The sequence below is a fragment of the Oncorhynchus clarkii genome, chromosome 2 (assembly GCF_045791955.1).
Source record: "Oncorhynchus clarkii lewisi isolate Uvic-CL-2024 chromosome 2, UVic_Ocla_1.0, whole genome shotgun sequence".
Lineage (NCBI taxonomy): Eukaryota > Metazoa > Chordata > Actinopteri > Salmoniformes > Salmonidae > Oncorhynchus > Oncorhynchus clarkii.
In genome coordinates, this window is record NC_092148.1 from 4,430,238 (window position 1) to 4,450,267 (window position 20,030).

Consider the following 20,030-nt stretch of genomic DNA (forward strand, 5'->3'; position numbering starts at 1 on the left):
ACTACATAAAGAGAGACAACACAACACTACATAAAGAGAGACAACACAACACTACATAAAGAGAGACAACACAACACTACATAAAGAGAGACAACACAACACTACATAAAGAGAGACCTAAAGACAACACAACACTACATAAAGAGAGACCTAAAGACAACACAACACTACATAAAGAGAGACCTAAGACAACAACACAGTATGGCAGCAACACAACATGGTAGCAGCACAACATAACAACAACAACATGGTATCAACACCACATGGTAGCAGCACAACATAACAACAACATGGTAGCAACACAACATGGTAGCAGCACAACATAACAACAACATGGTAGCAACACAACATGGTAGCAGCACAACATAACAACAACATGGTAGCAGCACAACATGGTAGCAACACAAAACAGGGTACAAACATTATTGGACACAGACAACAGCACAAAGGGCAAGAAGGTAGAGACAACAATACATCACGCAAAGCAGCCACAACTGTCAGTAAGAGTGTCCATGATTGAGTCTTTGAATGAAGAGATGGAGATAAAACTGTCCAGTTTGAGTGTTTGTTGCAGCTCGTTCCAGTCGCTAGCTGCAGCGAACTGAAAAGAGGAGCAACCCAGGAATGTGTGTGCTTTGGGGACCTTTAACAGAATGTGACTGGCAGAACAGGTGTTGTATGTGGAGGATGAGGGCTGCAGTAGATATCTCAGATAGGGGGAGTGAGGCCTAAGAGGGTTTTATAAATAAGCATCAACCAGTGGGTCTTGTGACGGGTATACACAGAGATGACCAGTTTACAGAGGAGTATAGAGTGCAGTGATGTGTCCTATAAGGAGCATTGGTGGCAAATCTGATGGCCGAATGGTAAAGAACATCTAGCCGCTCGAGAGCACCCTTACCTGCCGATCTATAAATTACGTCTCCGTAATCTAGCATGGGTAGGATGGTCATCTGAATCAGGGTTAGTTAGGCAGCTGGAGTGAAAGAGGAGCGATTACGACAGAGGAAACCAAGATTTAACTTTAGTCTGCAGCTTTGATATGTGCTGAGAGAAGGACAGTGTACCGTCTAGCCAAGTACTTGCATGAGGTGACTACCTCCAGCTCTAAACCCTCAGAGGTAGTAATCACACCTGTGGGGAGAGGGGCATTCTTCTTACCAAACCACATGACCTTTGTTTTGGAGGTGTTCAGAACAAGGTTAAGGGTAGAGAAAGCTTGTTGGACACTAAGACAGCTTTGTCGTAGAGCATTTAACACAACATCCCTGTGGAAGGGCCAGCAGAGTATAAGACTGTATCATCTGCATATAAATGGATGAGAGAGCTTCCTAGTGCCTGAGCTGTGTTGTTGATGTACGTTGAGATTTATGGTTTAATTGATTGGTCTCAAACAGCTCTATTCTTCCAAAAATCTACAATGTTTGGAGATAAACTAGATCGTCTCCTTTATAGACCAAGAATGTCTTCAACATGGTGACGTCGCTCCCCGTGGGCAAGGTTAGGCCATCCTTGTTCCTGGCGGGTTGCCTGGGCGTCATGGAAGAACACTGGCTGATTACAGTAAAGAGTCTAGAAGAATCAAGTTGACCAATTATTTGTTATTATTGTCTCTCTGCACTGTTGCCGCGAGGCCACGGTTTCACTGCGTCAGAGCGTTTTTGTTTGTGTCGTTTTGAAATGCCTACACCAATCGTTGCTCAAAATGTTGTCTGGCTAATACTGGGGGCCCTGGAAGAAACACAATGGGCCAGGGTTTTAGAAATGCCCAGGTGCATTTCTGATCCCAGACTGCCCCTGGTTACAATCATAAAGATAAACAGGAAGCCATTTTCAATGAGTCTGTAGTACCTTTTTTTTTTTATCAGCCACTAGAGGTCCCCCTAGATCTGATTCTTAGCATGACACTGTACTACTAGTTGCACTTCTGAACAGATCTAGTATCAGCTTACTTAGCTCGGGGGGTTAAATGCCACGACCTTTATTGATGTCTACAAGATGCGCAATGAGCGTGGGAAATGCGCTCTACAAATTAAATATAATAATACCTATTATTATTATTATTACATCATAGCTAACTGTATCCAGTCACGGATTTTGTTTGTATTACAACAACAAAAAAACAGCAAACGGATATTACTAATGGCAGGCCGACCTACAAAATACGCGATGATACCTAGAAAGTTGATGTCAAACGTCTTACTCATTGGAGAAATACAAGCCACCAACAGATGCCAACACTTGCGATATGCAAGATGATGAGTCACTTCTCTACGTTTATGTCTTTGGGGAAAAAATACAGAATTCTCTAATTCTAAATTGGAAATATTCCACATAGGAAATATATTGCCCTAATAAAATAGCATAAATGTTTCAACTCTTCTAAAGTGTAACATATAGGTATGAATGTCAAGAAGAGAACACGTATCCTCCCTCCCTCCCTCCCCAGTCATCAGAGCTCTCCACTTGCTCCGCTCTCCATTTCAAAACGACACAAACAAAAACGCACTGACGCAGTGAAACCGTGGCCTTGCGGCAACAGTGCAGAGAGAAAATAATTGGTCAACTTGATTCTTCTAGACTCTTTACTGTAATCAGCCAGTGTTCTTCCATGACGCCCAGGCAACCCGCCAGGAACAAGGATGGCCTAACCTTGCCCACGGGGCGCGACGTCACCATGTTAAAGACATTCTTGGTCTATAAAGGAGACATTCTAGTTTATCTCCAAACATTATTTAAAATATTTTAGCTGGAAGAACAGAGCTGTTTGAGACCAATCAATTCAACCATAAATGAACAATGGCGCCGACGAATGAAAGACATATGAACGGTATGTTGGACTGCTATTTCTCTTATTCCTTCGTTATTACATGTTTGTTAGGCAAATGCAGGAGCGTTTCATGTTATTTGCAAATATATATATTGATTATCATTAGCTATATCCTGAATTGAAATGTTTACTGTTCTCTCAAAATAAAAATACGGGCACATTTTAGTGCGTTTTGCCTGGAGAATAGAAGTTGTCACAATGCCTTTAGAATGGACTTACGTCAGTGTTCTATAATGTCACCCAGCGCCCTCTATCTGATCGGGTCAGGCGTTACCTGTTCACTCGCTGCTCCGCGCACAGTTCTCCCGAAGATGGGCAGTGGGGAAAGTCGCCCTGGCAAGGTGTCTCTCTGCGGAGGTATTGAATAGAATACACCTTTGCGAAATAAGTAGATACAATTAACACTTAATTGTTTTAAAAAAAAAACGTTATTTTTTTTTATCAGTAGCCTAACTTGTTATGTCGGGGAAAGAAAGAAAGAAAGAGCCGGTCTGTGACAGAACGCACAGTAAGACTGTCTATCCTTCTGCGGTAGCGTGAACCAACTGTGGCCAGGCGCTGCAAGGTGCGCCAGCAGTGCAGTAGCAGCGTGTTTCATGCATGCAGCGTTCCGTGTTGCAGGTTATGGGACGGCGTATGCTAGGCTATAGGCTACAAAGAGTATAACGTGGATGACAGTTATATCATGTCTGTCATTATCGTCCGTGTGTGGCCTGATTGGCACTGTATTCACCATATAGTGCACTACTTTAGACCAGGGCCATTTGAGTTGCAGCACCAGTCAGTGGTCGGTCAGGAATGAGCGGGGCACATTCTTGTAACACCCTTAGCCAACCGGAGACGTCAATAAATAAGGGTGAGCTTACAGAATGCATCACAGCTGAAATAAGGCTCGAGTTACAGGCTTTGCGTCCTAAATGGCCTCCATAGTCCCTACGTAGTGTACTTATGACCAGGGCCCGTGCTCAAAAGTAGTGCACGAGAATAGGATGCCTTTTGGGATATATCTACAGTAGCAGTGTTAAAGCTGTATTAGAGGGCCATCTACAGTAGCAGTGTTTCTCTGACCCAGAGACCCCTAGTCAGCTGTATTAGAGGGCCATCTACAGTAGCAGTGGTTCTCTGACCCAGAGACCCCTAGTCAGCTGTACTAGAGGGCCATCTACAGTAGCAGTGTTTATCTGACCCAGAGACCCCTAGTCAGCTGTACTAGAGGGCCATCTACAGTAGCAGTGTTTATCTGACCCAGAGACCCCTAGTCAGCTGTATTAGAGGGCCATCTACAGTAGCAGTGTTTATCTGACCCAGAGACCCCTAGTCAGCTGTACTAGAGGGTCATCCACAGTAGCAGTGTTTCTCTGACCCAGAGACCCCTAGTCAGCTGTATTAGAGGCCATCTACAGTAGCAGTGTTTCTCTGACCCAGAGACCCCTAGTCAGCTGTATTAGAGGGCCATCTACAGTAGCAGTGTTTCTCTGACCCAGAAAACCCTAGTCAGCTGTATTAGAGGGCCATCTACAGTAGCAGTGTTTATCTGACCCAGAGACCCCTAGTCAGCTGTACTAGAGGGCCATCTACAGTAGCAGTGTTTATCTGACCCAGAGACCCCTAGTCAGCTGTAGTCTGGCTGTGATTGGACTGGATGTACCTGTTCAAGTGTGTCGTCCAAGAAGTGCTGTTGTGCTGACAAAGTATTGACACCACTCTCTGTTAAATAAAGGTTAAATAAAATAAATAAATAAATAAATATGAACTGTTGAACCACTAGAGACCCCTAGTAAGACCCCAGCAGGAGACCCCTAGTAAGACCCCAGCAGGAGAGACCCCTAGTAAGACCCCAGCAGGAGAGACCCCCAGAGAACTCTAGTAAGACCCCAGCAGGAGAGACCCCCAGAGACCCCTAGTAAGACCCAAGCAGGAGAGACCACCAGAGACCCTTAGTAAGACCCCAGCAGGAGAGACCCCCAGACAACCCTAGTAAGGCCCTTAACAGGAGAGACCCCCAGAGAACCCTAGTAAGACCCCAGCAAGAGACCCCCAGAGAACCCTAGTAAGACCCCAGCAAGAGAGACCCCCAGAGACCCCTAGTAAGACCCCGGCAGGAGAGACACCTAGTAAGACCCCAGCAAGAGAGACCCCCAGAGACCCCTAGTAAGACCCCAGCAACAGAGACCCCCAGAGACCCCTAGTAAGACCCCAGCAGGAGAGACCCCTAGTAAGACCCCAGCAAGAGAGCCCACCAGAGACCCCTAGTAAGACCCCAGCAAGAGAGACCACCAGAGACCCCTAGTAAGACCCCTGCAAGAGAGCCCACCAGAGACCCCTAGTAAGACCCCAGCAGGAGAGCCCACCAGAGACCCCTAGTAAGACCCCAGCAAGAGAGCCCACCAGAGACCCCTAGTAAGACCCCAGCAAGAGAGCCCACCAGAGAACCCTAGTAAGACCCCAGCAAGAGAGCCCACCAGAGACCCCTAGTAAGACCCCAGCAGGAGAGACCACCAGAGACCCCTAGTAAGACCCCAGCAAGAGAGCCCACCAGAGACCCCTAGTAAGACCCCAGCAAGAGAGATCCCTAGTAAGAACCCAGCAAGAGAGACCACCAGAGACCCCTAGTAAGACCCCAGCAGGAGAGACCACCAGAGACACCTAGTAAGACCCCAGCAAGAGAGACCACCAGAGACCCCTAGTAAGACCCCAGCAAGAGAGCCCACCAGAGACCCCTAGTAAGACCCCAGCAGGAGAGCCCACCAGAGACCCCTAGTAAGACCCCAGCAAGAGAGCCCACCAGAGACCCCTAGTAAGACCCCAGCAAGAGAGCCCACCAGAGAACCCTAGTAAGACCCCAACAGGAGAGACCCCCAGAGAACCCTAGTAAGACCCCAGCAAGAGAGCCCACCAGAGACCCCTAGTAAGACCCCAACAGGAGAGACTCCCAGAGAACCCTAGTAAGACCCCAACAGGAGAGACCCCCAGAGAACCCTAGTAAGACCCCAGCAAGAGAGACCCCAGAGAACCCTAGTAAGACCCCAACAGGAGAGACCCCCAGAGAACCCTAGTAAGACCCCAACAGGAGAGACCCCCAGAGAACCCTAGTAAGACCCCAGCAAGAGAGACCCCCAGAGAACCCTAGTAAGACCCCAGCAAGAGAGACCCCCAGAGAACCCTAGTATGACCCCAGCAAGAGAGACCCCCAGAGAACCCTAGTAAGACCCCAGCAGGAGAGACCCCCAGAGAACCCTAGTAAGACCCCAGCAAGAGAGACCACCAGAACCGTGAACTGACCTGTTATCTCCATCTTACCTCTAGTACTGACATTACTGTCTGTTATCTCCTACCCCCAGATACCTCTAGTATTGACATTACTGTCTGTTATCTCCTACCCCCAGAGACCTATAGTATTGACATTACTGTCTGTTATCTCCAACCCCAGATACCTCTAGTATTGACATTACTGTCTGTTATCTCCTACCCCCAGATACCTCTAGTAAGGCCTCAGCGAGCCCCGCGGAGCCCAAGGGGAAGCGGCCCCCAGTGCTTGTGGACGGGGTGACTCTGAACGGCCCCACGCTGGACATCAGGGAAGCAGAGAGCTTCCTCAGAGACGCCATGCCCATCATCATGGAGGAGGCCGTCTGGAAGGCTACTGACGTCAAGGAGAAGGTAAACATCTCTTTTACAATTTTTTCTCTCACACTTTGCACTTTCCAGTCCCAGGATGCATAAAGGATAATGAGATCTGTTGTGAAGTATACCAGAATGCTGCAGTTTATTTTTCAAACAATAGGACATGGACCTGTATAAGAATGTATCAGGTAAATGGCTCCCCGGACTATTTCCATTGACCCCCCCCCCCCCCCCCTTTATTTATTTTTTTTACATTGACTGCTACTCGCTGTTTATTATCGATCCATAATCACTTTACCCCTACCTACATGTACATATGATCTCATTCACCTCGACTAACCTGTATCCCCGCACATTGGCTCAGTACCGTACCATCTGTACTTAGCCTCGCTATTCTTATTTTATTGTGTTACTTTATTTTTTAATTTTTTTTTTTTACTTTAGTTTACTACGTAAATATTTTCTTAACTCTTATTTTTCTTAAAGCTGCATTGTTGGTTAAAGGATCTGACCCTTTTTTAAAAAATGTTCTCCTAAAATGACAAATCTAACTGCCTGTAGCTCAGGCCTTGAAGCAAGGATATGCATGTTCTTGGTACCATTTGAAAGGAAACACTTTGAGGTTTGTGGAAATGTGAAATTAATGTAGGATAATATAACACATTAGATTTGGTAAAAGATAATAGAAATACTTTTTTTAAATATATATTTTTCCCCCCCATCATCTTTGAATTGCAAGAGAAAGGCCATTATCTGACTTAGGACTCTAGGAGCAATTCATATTTTGTTCACTAGATGACAGCAGTGTATGTGCAAAGTTTTAGACTGATCCATTGAACCATTGCATTTCTGTTCAAAATGTTATATCAAGTCTTCCCAAATGTGCCTAATTGGTCAATATATACATTTTCAAGTTCCTAACTGTGCAATCTCCTCAAACAATAGCATGGTATGTTTTCACTGTAATAGTTACTGTAAAATTTGATTTGATTTGATTGATATACAGTACATGTTCTTTATGAATGGTGAATAGGCCCCAGGTAGTTTGTCTGACGTCAAGGATGAGGTAAACAAACATCTAGTGGAGGGAACAGTCTGAAATGGCACCATTTTCACTATATAGCTTGAAGGGTGTTTATCAATATGCATACTACCTACCGCGCTCTCACTCACACTCTGAGTGCTGCACCTCCCCTACTGTATTACCTCACGCTGCACCTCCCCTACTGTATTACCTCACGCTGCACCTCCCCTACTGTATTACCTCACACTGCTCCTCCCCCTACTGTATTACCTCACGCTGCACGTCCCCCTACTGTATTACCTCACGCTGCACCTCCCCTACTGTATTACCTCACGCTGCTCCTCCCCCTACTGTATTACCTCACGCTGCACCTCCCCTACTGTATTACCTCACGCTGCACCTCCCCTACTGTATTACCTCACGCTGCACCTCCCCTACTGTATTACCTCACGCTGCTCCTCCCCCTACTGTATTACCTCACGCTGCTCCTCCCCCTACTGTATTACCTCACGCTGCACCTCCCCTACTGTATTACCTCACGCTGCACCTCCCCTACTGTATTACCTCACGCTGCACCTCCCCTACTGTATTACCTCACGCTGCACCTCCCCATTCACTGACCCTGCTTCCAACCAGGACAATGGCAACAATAGAGACCAAACAGGATATACACAAAGCAAAACGTTTCAGATGTCAAGTCTTTGTGGGTGGCTAGCTAGCTAACAATTCTCTGTGGCTAGCTAACAGTAGTAGCAAGACAGTTAGCCCTATGGACTTACTATGGGCTTGCGATTTACACACACTACAGTGGGTATTGTAGCCAGGTAAACACAGCAAAAATTAACACAGCATGTATTTATTAACGTATCTAGATAAAATAAAAATAAATATTGTAGTCAGCCGACATATGAGATGTGAAGAGGCAACATTTCATTCCGAAGTCGGAGTGTACTTTCTTTGACTTCAGCTCAGTTAATGTCCGCCCTTGATTTCAAGAAATGTTGCATCATTTTTAACCCGGTTGCGTCATATTTCTGTGCCTACTTTCCGTTGCGATGTACGTCGATGTACGCTTCAGAAATATGTACAAACGGAGTATGCATTCGAGAAGTGCCCTCCGTGCTCTGTTTTTGCCAACTTTGATATGGACTCATACTCCCACCCTCCCGTGCTCTAATTTGCGTGCTCGGAGCACGGTAGTATGCATTTTGAGCAACCGCCAAAGTCTATTTCCTTCTCTCCCATGTAACAGGTGTGCGAGTGGCGCTCTCCGGAGCAGCTGAAGGACCTATTAGACCTAGAGTTGAGGGAAGAAGGCGAGGCACATCCCCAGATACTGCAGCGCTGTCGGGATGCCATCCGATACAGTGTCAAGACCGGTAAGGACCCAGCTCAACCCTGATTTAAAATCTAACCCCCCAGACCTCAGCCAAACCCTGACCCAACCCCCTCCCCCGCCCGCATCCAAACCCCGACTTTCAAAACCCGGACTCTTTAAAAGACACCAATGAACTTCATCCCAAACCGGTCCTAAACCCTAACCTTCTAACTCTCCAGCCCAGAGTATCTCCTTCGCCATACGATAGTGTCAAGACTGGTAGGAAACAGCTCAATCCTAAACCCCATGCAGCCAATCCCTAACCTTGAAAACCCCCAGCCAAACCCCACATTTAAAACCTGTGTCAACCAGGTCTGTTAACCAACTAACCTTCAAATTCTCCCTCTAACCCCCCCCAGTCAGCTACTGTTACATAATTAACTAGCCAGACTCTAGTTAGCCACCCTCACGGCACTCAGGCTAGCTACTGGATAATACAGGCTATAGCGATAGTAGCTCCCACCCTTCCACCCAGCGCTATCCTATCCAACCCAGGGTGTAAATCATCAAGCTAGCGAAAGTAGCTCCCACCCTTCCCCCAGCGCTATCCTATCCAAACCAGGCTGTTAATCATCAAGATAGCGACAGTAGCCCATCCTTAATACCCCTCCAAGCCTCTTAACCGTCCTAGGCCCTTAACACTCCCGGCCCCTTAAACCTCCCAGCCCCTGACATCTGAGATCCCTTGACCCCCACCTAGCCCGGGCCAGCCAGACCCCAAATGTAAAACCCCTGTCAACCAGGTCTATCAACCAACTGACCTTCAAACTCTAACCCCCCCCCTAGTTAGCTACCATTAGGTTAGGGTTAAAGGCAGCTACCATTAGGGAAGGGTTAAAGTCATCTACCATTAGGTTATGGTTAAAGTCATCTACCATTAGGTTAGGGTTAAAGTCAGCTACCATTAGGGAAGGGTTAAAGTCAGCTACCATTAGGGTAGGGTTAAAGTTAGCTAACATTAGGGTAGGGTTAAAGTCAGCTACCATTAGGGAAGGGTTAAAGTCAACTACCATTAGGTTAGGGTTAAAGTTAGCTAACATTAGGGAAGGGTTAAAGTTCGCTAAGATTAGGGAAGGGTTAAAGTTAGCTACCATTTGGGAAGGGTTAAAGTTAGCTACCATTAGGGAAGGGTTAAAGTTAGCTACCATTAGGGAAGGGTTAAAGTCAGCTACCATTAGGGAAGGGTTAAAGTTAGCTACCATTAGGTTAGGGTTAAAGTTAGCTAACATTAGGGAAGGGTTAAAGTTAGCTAACATTAGGGTAGGGTTAAAGTCAGCTACCATTAGGGCAAGGTTAAAGTTAGCTAACAGTAGGGAAGGGTTAAAGTTAGCTAACATTAGGTTAGGGTTAAAGTCAGCTACCATTAGGGTAAGGTTAAAGTTAGCTAACATTAGGGTAGGGTTAAAGTTAGCTACCATTAGGGTAGGGTTAAAGTTAGCTACCATTAGGGTAGGGTTAAAGTTAGCTAACATTAGGTTAGGGTTAAAGTTAGCTAACATTAGGGAAGCGTTAAAGTTAGCTACCATTAGGTTAGGTTTAAAGTTAGCTAACATTAGGTTAGGGTTAAAGTCAGCTACCGTTAGGTTAGGGTTAAAGTTAGCTAACATTAGGTTAGGGTTAAAGTTAGCTACCATTAGGGAAGGGTTAAAGTCAGCTACCATTAGGGAAGGGTTAAAGTTAGCTACCATTAGGGAAGGGTTAAAGTCAGCTACCATTAGGGAAGGGTTAAAGTTAGCTAACATTAGGGAAGGGTTAAAGTTAGCTAACATTAGGTTAGGGTTAAAGTTAGCTAACATTAGGGTAAGGTTAAAGTTAGCTAACATTAGGGTAGGGTTAAAGTTAGCTAACATTAGGTTAGGGTTAAAGTCAGCTAACATTAGGGTAAGGTTAAAGTTAGCTAACATTAGGGTAAGGTTAAAGTTAGCTAACATTAGGTTAGAGTTAAAGTTAGCTAACATTAGGGTAAGGTTAAAGTTAGCTAATATTAAGGAAGGGTTAAAGTTAGCTAACATTAGGGAAGGGTTAAAGTTAGCTAACATTAGGGAAGGGTTAAAGTTAGCTAACATTAGGGTAAGGTTAAAGTTAGCTAACATTAGGGTAAGGTTAAAGTTAGCTAACATTAGGGTAGGGTTAAAGTTAGCTAACATTAGGGTAAGGTTAAAGTTAGCTAACATTAGGGTAAGGTTAAAGTTAGCTAACATTAGGGTAGGGTTAAAGTTAGCTAACATTAGGGAAGGGTTAAAGTTAGCTAACATTAGGGAAGGGTTAAAGTTAGCTAACATTAGGGAAGGGTTAAAGTTAGCTAACATTAGGGAAGGGTTAAAGTTAGTATCTGGATTTTCTTGCTTATTCTATCCTGATCCCGGGATTTTTCCGACCAGGATTTCTGGAAAACCTGGAAACTTAGTTGTGATTGAATCAAACCTTGTCTGTTTGTATGTGCAGGACATCCTCTCTTCTTCAACCAGCTCTATGCAGGCATGGACCCTTATTCACTAGTGGGCCGATTCATCACAGAAGCTATCAACCCCAGTCTGTGAGTATTACATCTTACCATCTCATATGATCCGAGTGTCTGTCAACATGTACCCATACTCACTGTATAACTGTGCCTGACAAGGGATGTGGGATTTTACGATCACTGAAATGATATCAATGACAACTATTCTGCTATTCATCTCAGAAGTGTCTGTAGCTCGTTCTTGATGATTGATTGGATAGTATTGTAGCTCAGGTGAGAGCAGGTGAGTCATTGACTGGACATGTTGTTTGTCTTGGCAGGTACACGTACGAGGTGGCTCCAGTGTTCCTGCTGACAGAGGAGGCGGTTCTGCAGAAGATGATTGAGATCATTGGATGGCAGGAGGGAGGGGATGGCATCTTCAGCCCAGGTGTGGAAACCACACAGACTGACACATCTTATTCTTCATCTTCATCTTCATTTTCTTCATCTTCTTCTTCTTCTTCATTTTCTTCATCTTCTTCTTCATCATTGTCTTCATCATCATCTTCTTCTTCATCTTCTTCTTTATCCTTCATCTTCTTCTTCATCTTCTTCTTTATCCTTCATCTTCTTCATCTTCATCTTCTTCTTTATCCTTCATCTTCTTCTTCTTCATCTTCTTCTTCATCTTCTTCTTTATCCTTAAATTTCTTCATCTTTATCTTCTTCTTTATCCTTCATCTTCTTCTTCTTCATCTTCTTCTTCATCTTCTTCTTTATCCTTCATCTTCTTCATCTTCATCTTCTTCTTTATCTTCTTCTTTATCCTTCATCTTCTTCATCTTCATCTTCTTCTTTATCCTTCATCTTCATCTTCTTCATCTTCTTCTTTATCCTTCTTCATCTTCATCATCATCTTCTTCATTTTCATCTTTATCCTTCTTCATCTTCATCTTCTTCTTTATCCTTCATCATCTTCATCATCTTCTTCATCATCTTCCTCTTCTTCTTTATTCTTCTTCATCTTCATCATCATCTTCTTCATTTTCATCTTTATCCTTCTTCATCTTCATCTTCTTCATCTTCTTCTTTATCCTTCATCATCTTCTTCATCATTTTCTTCATCTTCTTCTTCTTCCTGTGATTGAGAGATTGTCTCTGTGTTCTCCAGGTGGCTCTGTGTCCAACATGTATGCTGTGAACGTGGCCAGGTACCACCACTGTCCTGATGTGAAGGTGCTGGGCCTGTCTGCCTTGCCTAGACTGGTCATGTTTACATCTCAGGAGGTAAACACACACGCACACACACACACACACACACACACACACACACACACACACACACACACACACACACACAAACAAACACACCCAGGGTAGGCCAACACCTGTTATTGTTTTAACACCACACACACACACACAAACACACAACTATCAGGGAGTTTCTCTGCTATTTATGATAACATATCACAACAAGCACACAACTATCAGGGAGTTTCTCAGTTCCAGCTGTTGCCCTTAAAGATATTGACTAAGTGGTTTTATAATCCCTGTCTGTATAGCACCTTATTGTGGATCCTGTCTAGACTGGTCATTAATATAGCACCTTATTGTGGATCCTGTCTAGACTGCTCATTAATATAGCACCTTATTGTGGATCCTGTCTAGACTATTCATTAATATAGCACCTTATTGTGGATCCTGTCTAGACTGGTCGTTAATATAGCACCTTATTATGGATCCTGCCCAGACTGGTCATTAATATAGCACCTTATTGTGGATCCTGTCTAGACTGGTCATTAATATAGCACCTTATTGTGGGTCCTGTCTAGACTGGGCATTAATATAGCACCTTATTGTGGATCCTGTCTAGACTGGTCATTAATATAGCACCTTATTGTGGATCCTGTCCAGACTGGTCATTAATATAGCACCTTATTGTGGATCCTGTCATTAATATAGCACCTTATTGTGGATCCTGTCTAGACTGCTCATTAATATAGCACCTTATTGTGGATCCTGTCTAGACTGCTCATTAATATAGCACCTTATTGTGGATCCTGTCTAGACTGGTCATTAATATAGCACCTTATTGTGGATCCTGTCTAGACTGGTCATTAATATAGCACCTTATTGTGGATCCTGTCTAGACTGGTCATTAATATAGCACCTTATTGTGGATCCTGTCTAGACTGTTCATTAATATAGCACCTTATTGTGGATCCTGTCTAGACTGGTCATTAATATAGCACCTTATTGTGGATCCTGTCTAGACTGGTCGTTAATATAGCACCTTATTATGGATCCTGCCCAGACTGGTCATTAATATAGCACCTTATTGTGGATCCTGCCCAGACTGGTCATTAATATAGCACCTTATTGTGGATCCTGCCCAGACTAGTCATTTGGTTGATTAACCAGTTCTCCCTCAGTGACATGTTTCTCTCATTGTTCTTTTCAGTGTCATTACTCGGTTGCCAAAGCAGCGGCTTTCCTGGGAATTGGCACCAACAATGTTTATGTGATCCCATCAGATAAGAGGTAAGCTGCCTACTGCTGGTTACTGCTGGTTACTGCTGGTTACTGCTGCTTACTGCTGGTTACTGCTGGTTACTGCTGCTTACTGCTGGTTACTGCTGCTTACTGCTGCTTACTCCTGGTTACTGCTGGTTACTGCTACAGTTACATGGTTACTGCTGGTTACTGCTGGTTACTGCTGGTTACTGCTGGTTACTGCTGCTTACTGCTGGTTACTGCTGGTTACTGCTGCTTACTGCTGGTTACTGCTGGTTACTGCCGGTCACTGCTGGTTACTGCTGGTTACTGCTGGTCACTGCTGCTTACTGCTGCTTACTGCTGGTTACTGCTGCTTACTGCTGGTTACTGCTACAGTTACATGGTTACTGCTGGTTACTGCTGCTTACTGCTGCTTACTGCTGGTTACTGCTGGTTACTGCTGGTTACTGCTGGTCACTGCTGGTTACTGCTGGTTACTGCTGGTCACTGCTGCTTACTGCTGCTTACTGCTGGTTACTGCTGCTTACTGCTGGTTACTGCTACAGTTACATGGTTACTGCTGGTTACTGCTGCTTACTGCTGCTTACTGCTGCTTACTGCTGGTTACTGCTGGTTACTGCTGGTTACTGCTGCTTACTGCTGGTTACTGCTGCTTACTGCTGCTTACTGCTGGTTACTGCTGGTTACTGCTACAGTTACATGGTTACTGCTGGTTACTGCTGCTTACTGCTGCTTACTGCTGGTTACTGCTGGTTACTGCTGGTTACTGCTGGTTACTGCTGCTTACTGCTGCTTACTGCTGGTTACTGCTGCTTACTGCTGGTTACTGCTGGTTACTGCTGGTCACTGCTGGTTACTGCTACAGTTACATGGTTACTGCTGGTTACTGCTGCTTACTGCTGGTTACTGCTGGTTACTGCTGCTTACTGCTGATTACTGCTACAGTTACACGGTTACTGCTGGTTACTGCTGGTTACTGCTGCTTACTGCTGCTTACTGCTGGTTACTGCTGGTTACTGCTACAGTTACATGGTTACTGCTGGTTACTGCTGCTTACTGCTGCTTACTGCTGGTTACTGCTGCTTACTGCTGGTTACTGCTGGTTACTGCTGCTTACTGCTGGTTACTGCTGGTTACTGCTGGTTACTGCTGCGTACTGCTGGTTACTGCTGGTCACTGCTGGTTACTGCTACAGTTACATGGTTACTGCTGGTTACTGCTGCTTACTGCTGGTTACTGCTGGTTACTGCTGCTTACTGCTGATTACTGCTACAGTTACACGGTTACTGCTGGTTACTGCTGGTTACTGCTACAGTTACATGGTTACTGCTGGTTCCTGCTGGTTACTACTGGTTACTGCTGGTTACTGCTACAGTTACATGGTTACTGCTGGTTCCTGCTGGTTACTGCTGGTTACTGCTGGTTCCTGCTACAGTTACACGGTTACTGCTGGTTACTGCTGGTTACTGCTACAGTTACACGGTTACTGCTGCTTACTGCTAGTTACTGCTGGTTACTGCTAATTACTGCTACAGTTACTGCTGGTTACTGCTGGTTACTGCTAGTTACTGCTACAGTTACTGCTGGTTACTGCTGGTTACTGCTAGTTACTGCTACAGTTACTGTTGGTTCATTCTGGTTACTGCTAGTTACTGCTGGTTACTGCTACAGTTACTGCTGGTTACTGCTACAGTTACTGCTGGTTACTGCTGGTTACTGCTACAGTTACACGGCTACTGCTGGTTACTGCTAGTTACTGCTGGTTACTGCTACTGTTACTGCTGGTTACTGCTGGTTACTGCTAGTTACTGCTACAGTTACTGTTGGTTCCTTCTGGTTACTGCTAGTTACTGCTGGTTACTGCTACAGTTACTGCTGGTTACTGCTACAGTTACTGCTGGTTACTGCTGGTTACTGCTAGTTACTGCAACAGTTCCTGCTGGTTCCTGCTGGTTACTGCTAGTTACTGCTGGTTACTGCTGGTTACTGCTGGTTCCTGCTGGTTACTGCTAGTTACTGCTACAGTTACTGCTGGTTACTGCTAGTTACTGCTGGTTACTGCTGGTTACTGCTACAGTTACACAGATATTTCCACTGACCACACCACACGCTTCTGTTGTCACTGTCCACAATGTCTGACCTGCGTCACTATGACACCTGGGTTACTAATCCGTGTTAATCTATGACTGACCTGCGTTACTATGACACCTGGGTTACTAATCCGTGTTAATCTATGATTGACCTGCGTCACTATGACACCTGGGTTTCACTAATCCGTGTTAATCTATGATTGACCCGCGTCACTATGACACCTGGGTTTCACAAATCCGTGTTAATCTATGACTGACCTGCGTCACTATGACACCTGGGTTACTAATCCGTGTTAATCTATGATTGACCTGCGTCACTATGACACCTGGGTTACTAATCCGTGTTAATCTATGATTGACCTGCGTCACTATGACACCTGGGTTACTAATCCTTGTTAATCTATGACTGACCTGCGTCACTATGACACCTGGGTTACTAATCCGTGTTAATCTATGACTGACCTGCGTCACTATGACACCTGGGTTACTAATCCTTGTTAATCTATGACTGACCTGCGTCACTATGACACCTGGGTTACTAATCCGTGTTAATCTATGACTGACCTGCGTCACTATGACACCTGGGTTTCACTAATCCTTGTTAATCTATGACTGACCTGCGTCACTATGACACCTGGGTTTCACAAATCCTTGTTAATCTATGACTGACCTGCGTCACTATGACACCTGGGTTTCACTAATCCGTGTTAATCTATGACTGACCTGCGTCACTATGACACCTGGGTTTCACTACTCCGTGTTAATCTATGACTGACCTGCGTCACTATGACACCTGGGTTACTAATCCGTGTTAATCTATGATTGACCTGCGTCACTATGACACCTGGGTTACTAATCCGTGTTAATCTATGATTGACCTGCGTCACTATGACACCTGGGTTACTAATCCTTGTTAATCTATGACTGACCTGCGTCACTATGACACCTGGGTTACTAATCCGTGTTAATCTATGATTGACCTGCGTCACTATGACACCTGGGTTACTAATCCTTGTTAATCTATGACTGACCTGCGTCACTATGACACCTGGGTTACTAATCCGTGTTAATCTATGACTGACCTGCGTCACTATGACACCTGGGTTACTAATCCTTGTTAATCTATGACTGACCTGCGTCACTATGACACCTGGGTTACTAATCCGTGTTAATCTATGACTGACCTGCGTCACTATGACACCTGGGTTTCACTAATCCTTGTTAATCTATGACTGACCTGCGTCACGATGACACCTGGGTTTCACTAATCCTTGTTAATCTATGACTGACCTGCGTCACTATGACACCTGGGTTTCACTAATCCGTGTTAATCTATGACTGAGCTGCGTCACGATGACACCTGGGTTTCACTAATCCGTGTTAATCTTTCTTTATGTGTCTTTGTTTCTCAGAGGGAAGATGATTCCTGCGGAGTTTGAGAAGCAAGTACAGAGAGCCAAAGATGAGGTGAGAATGAGAACTATGAATGGAGTCAGCAAGGTTGTTTGGTGTCAGATATGTTATGTAACACAGTCGGGAACTGGGAACTGCTGTTGATTATACCCATGGTGAGGGTTAGGGAACTGCTGTTGATTATACCCATGGTGAGGGTTAGGGAACTGCTGTTGATTATACCCATGGTGAGGGTTAGGGAACTGCTGTTGATTATACCCATGGTGAGGGTTAGGGAACTGCTGTTGATTATACCCATGGTGAGGGTTAGGGAACTGCTGTTGATTATACCCATGGTGAGGGTTAGGGAACTGCTGTTGATTATACCCATGGTGAGGGTTAGGGAACTGCTGTTGATTATACTGTAATCTACTACTGTACTGTTATCCTGTAATGACCAGGATGATGGAGTAACATTATATTGTTGTCCTCTGATGGTTATTAATGACCAGGATGTTGGAGTAACATTATATTGTTGTCCTCTGATGGTATATAGTATTAATGACCAGGATGTTGGAGTAACATTATATTGTTGTCCTCTGATGGTATATAGTATTAATGACCAGGATGATGGAGTAACATTATATTGTTGTCCTCTGATGGTATATAGTATTAATGACCAGGATGATGGAGTAACATTATATTGTCCTCTGATGGTATATAGTATTAATGACCAGGATGATGGAGTAACATTATATTGTTGTCCTCTGATGGTTATTAATGACCAGGATGTTGGAGTAACATTATATTGTTGTCCTCTGATGGTATATAGTATTAATGACCAGGATGATGGAGTAACATTATATTGTCCTCTGCTGGTATATAGTATTAATGACCAGGATGATGGAGTAACATTATATTGTTGTCCTCTGATGGTTATTAATGACCAGGATGATGGAGTAACATTATATTGTTGTCCTCTGATGGTATATAGTATTAATGACTAGGATGATGGAGTAACATTATATTGTTGTCCTCTGATGGTATATAGTATTAATGACCAGGATGATGGAGTAACATTATATTGTCCTCTGATGGTATATAGTATTAATGACCAGGATGATGGAGTAACATTATATTGTTGTCCTCTGATGGTATGTAGTATTAATGACCAGGATGATGGAGTAACATTATATTGTCCTCTGATGGTATATAGTATTAATGACCAGGATGATGGAGTAACATTATATTGTTGTCCTCTGATGGTTATTAATGACCAGGATGTTGGAGTAACATTATATTGTTGTCCTCTGATGGTATATAGTATTAATGACCAGGATGATGGAGTAACATTATATTGTCCTCTGCTGGTATATAGTATTAATGACCAGGATGATGGAGTAACATTATATTGTTGTCCTCTGATGGTTATTAATGACCAGGATGATGGAGTAACATTATATTGTTGTCCTCTGATGGTATATAGTATTAATGACTAGGATGATGGAGTAACATTATATTGTTGTCCTCTGATGGTATATAGTATTAATGACCAGGATGATGGAGTAACATTATATTGTCCTCTGATGGTATATAGTATTAATGACCAGGATGATGGAGTAACATTATATTGTTGTCCTCTGATGGTATGTAGTATTAATGACCAGGATGATGGAGTAACATTATATTGTTGTCTGATGGTATATAGTATTAATGACCAGGATGATGGAGTAACATTATATTGTTGTCCTCTGATGGTATGTAGTATTAATGACCAGGATGATGGAGTAACATTATATTGTTGTCCTCTGATTGTATGTAGTATTAATGACCAGGATGATGGAGTAACATTATATTGTTGTCTGATGGTATATAGTATTAATGACCAGGATGATGGAGTAACATTATATTGTTGTCCTCTGATGGTATGTAGTATTAATGACCAGGATGATGGAGTAACATTATATTGTTGTCCTCTGATGGTATGTAGTATTAATGACCAGGATGATGGAGTAACATTATATTGTTGTCCTCTGATTGTATGCAGTATTAATGACCAGGATGATGGAGTAACATTATATTGTTGTCCTCTGATGGTATATAGTATTAATGACCAGGATGATGGAGTAACATTATATTGTTGTCCTCTGATGGTTATTAATGACCAGGATGTTGGAGTAACATTATATTGTTGTCTGTTGGTATATAGTATTAATGACCAGGATGTTGTAGTAACGTTCCCATTGGGCACAGACATCAATTCACCATCTGTTCCACGTTGGTTTAATGTAATTTCATTGAGATGACGTGGAAACAACGTTGATTCAACCAGTGTGTGTTCCCAGTGGGATGACATTGCTGTTGTTGTTGTTGTTGACAGGGAGCGTTGCCCTTCATGGTGAACGCCACAGCAGGGACCACCGTTCTAGGGGCCTTCGACCCGCTGGAGGAGATAGCTGACATCTGTGAACGACACAATCTATGGATGCATGTAGATGTAAGTGGATCTTAATTAAAGATCATTCTTTCATTCATTTATCGATTTATCGATCCATCAATCCGTTTGGGTATTGTTCAGTAGTTTGTTTGTTCCTTTAATCATTCAATCAATCACCCTCTTCTCTGTCTGTTCTCTGTCTGTTCTCCGTCTGTTTTCTCTCTTCTCTGTCTGTTCTCTCTCTTCTCTGTCTGTTCTCTCTCTTCTCTGTCTGTTCTCTCTCTTCTCTGTCTGT

General features: G+C 43.9%; 1 protein-coding gene across 1 annotated transcript in view; it reads left to right on the forward strand.

The window, feature by feature from the left end:
* Positions 1–2,481: 2,481 nt before the first annotated feature.
* The window catches only part of LOC139419448 (acidic amino acid decarboxylase GADL1-like), a 32,065-nt gene continuing 14,516 nt past the window's right edge, over positions 2,482–20,030 (forward strand). Inside the window, exons 1-9 of the mRNA XM_071169400.1 lie at positions 2,482–2,830; positions 6,306–6,490; positions 8,731–8,857; positions 11,302–11,392; positions 11,638–11,747; positions 12,471–12,586; positions 13,761–13,840; positions 17,319–17,373; positions 19,679–19,795. Of these exons, the coding sequence (XP_071025501.1) occupies positions 2,800–2,830; positions 6,306–6,490; positions 8,731–8,857; positions 11,302–11,392; positions 11,638–11,747; positions 12,471–12,586; positions 13,761–13,840; positions 17,319–17,373; positions 19,679–19,795 (912 nt within the window). The 5' untranslated portion in view covers positions 2,482–2,799. The remainder of the gene's footprint in view (positions 2,831–6,305; positions 6,491–8,730; positions 8,858–11,301; positions 11,393–11,637; positions 11,748–12,470; positions 12,587–13,760; positions 13,841–17,318; positions 17,374–19,678; positions 19,796–20,030) is intronic.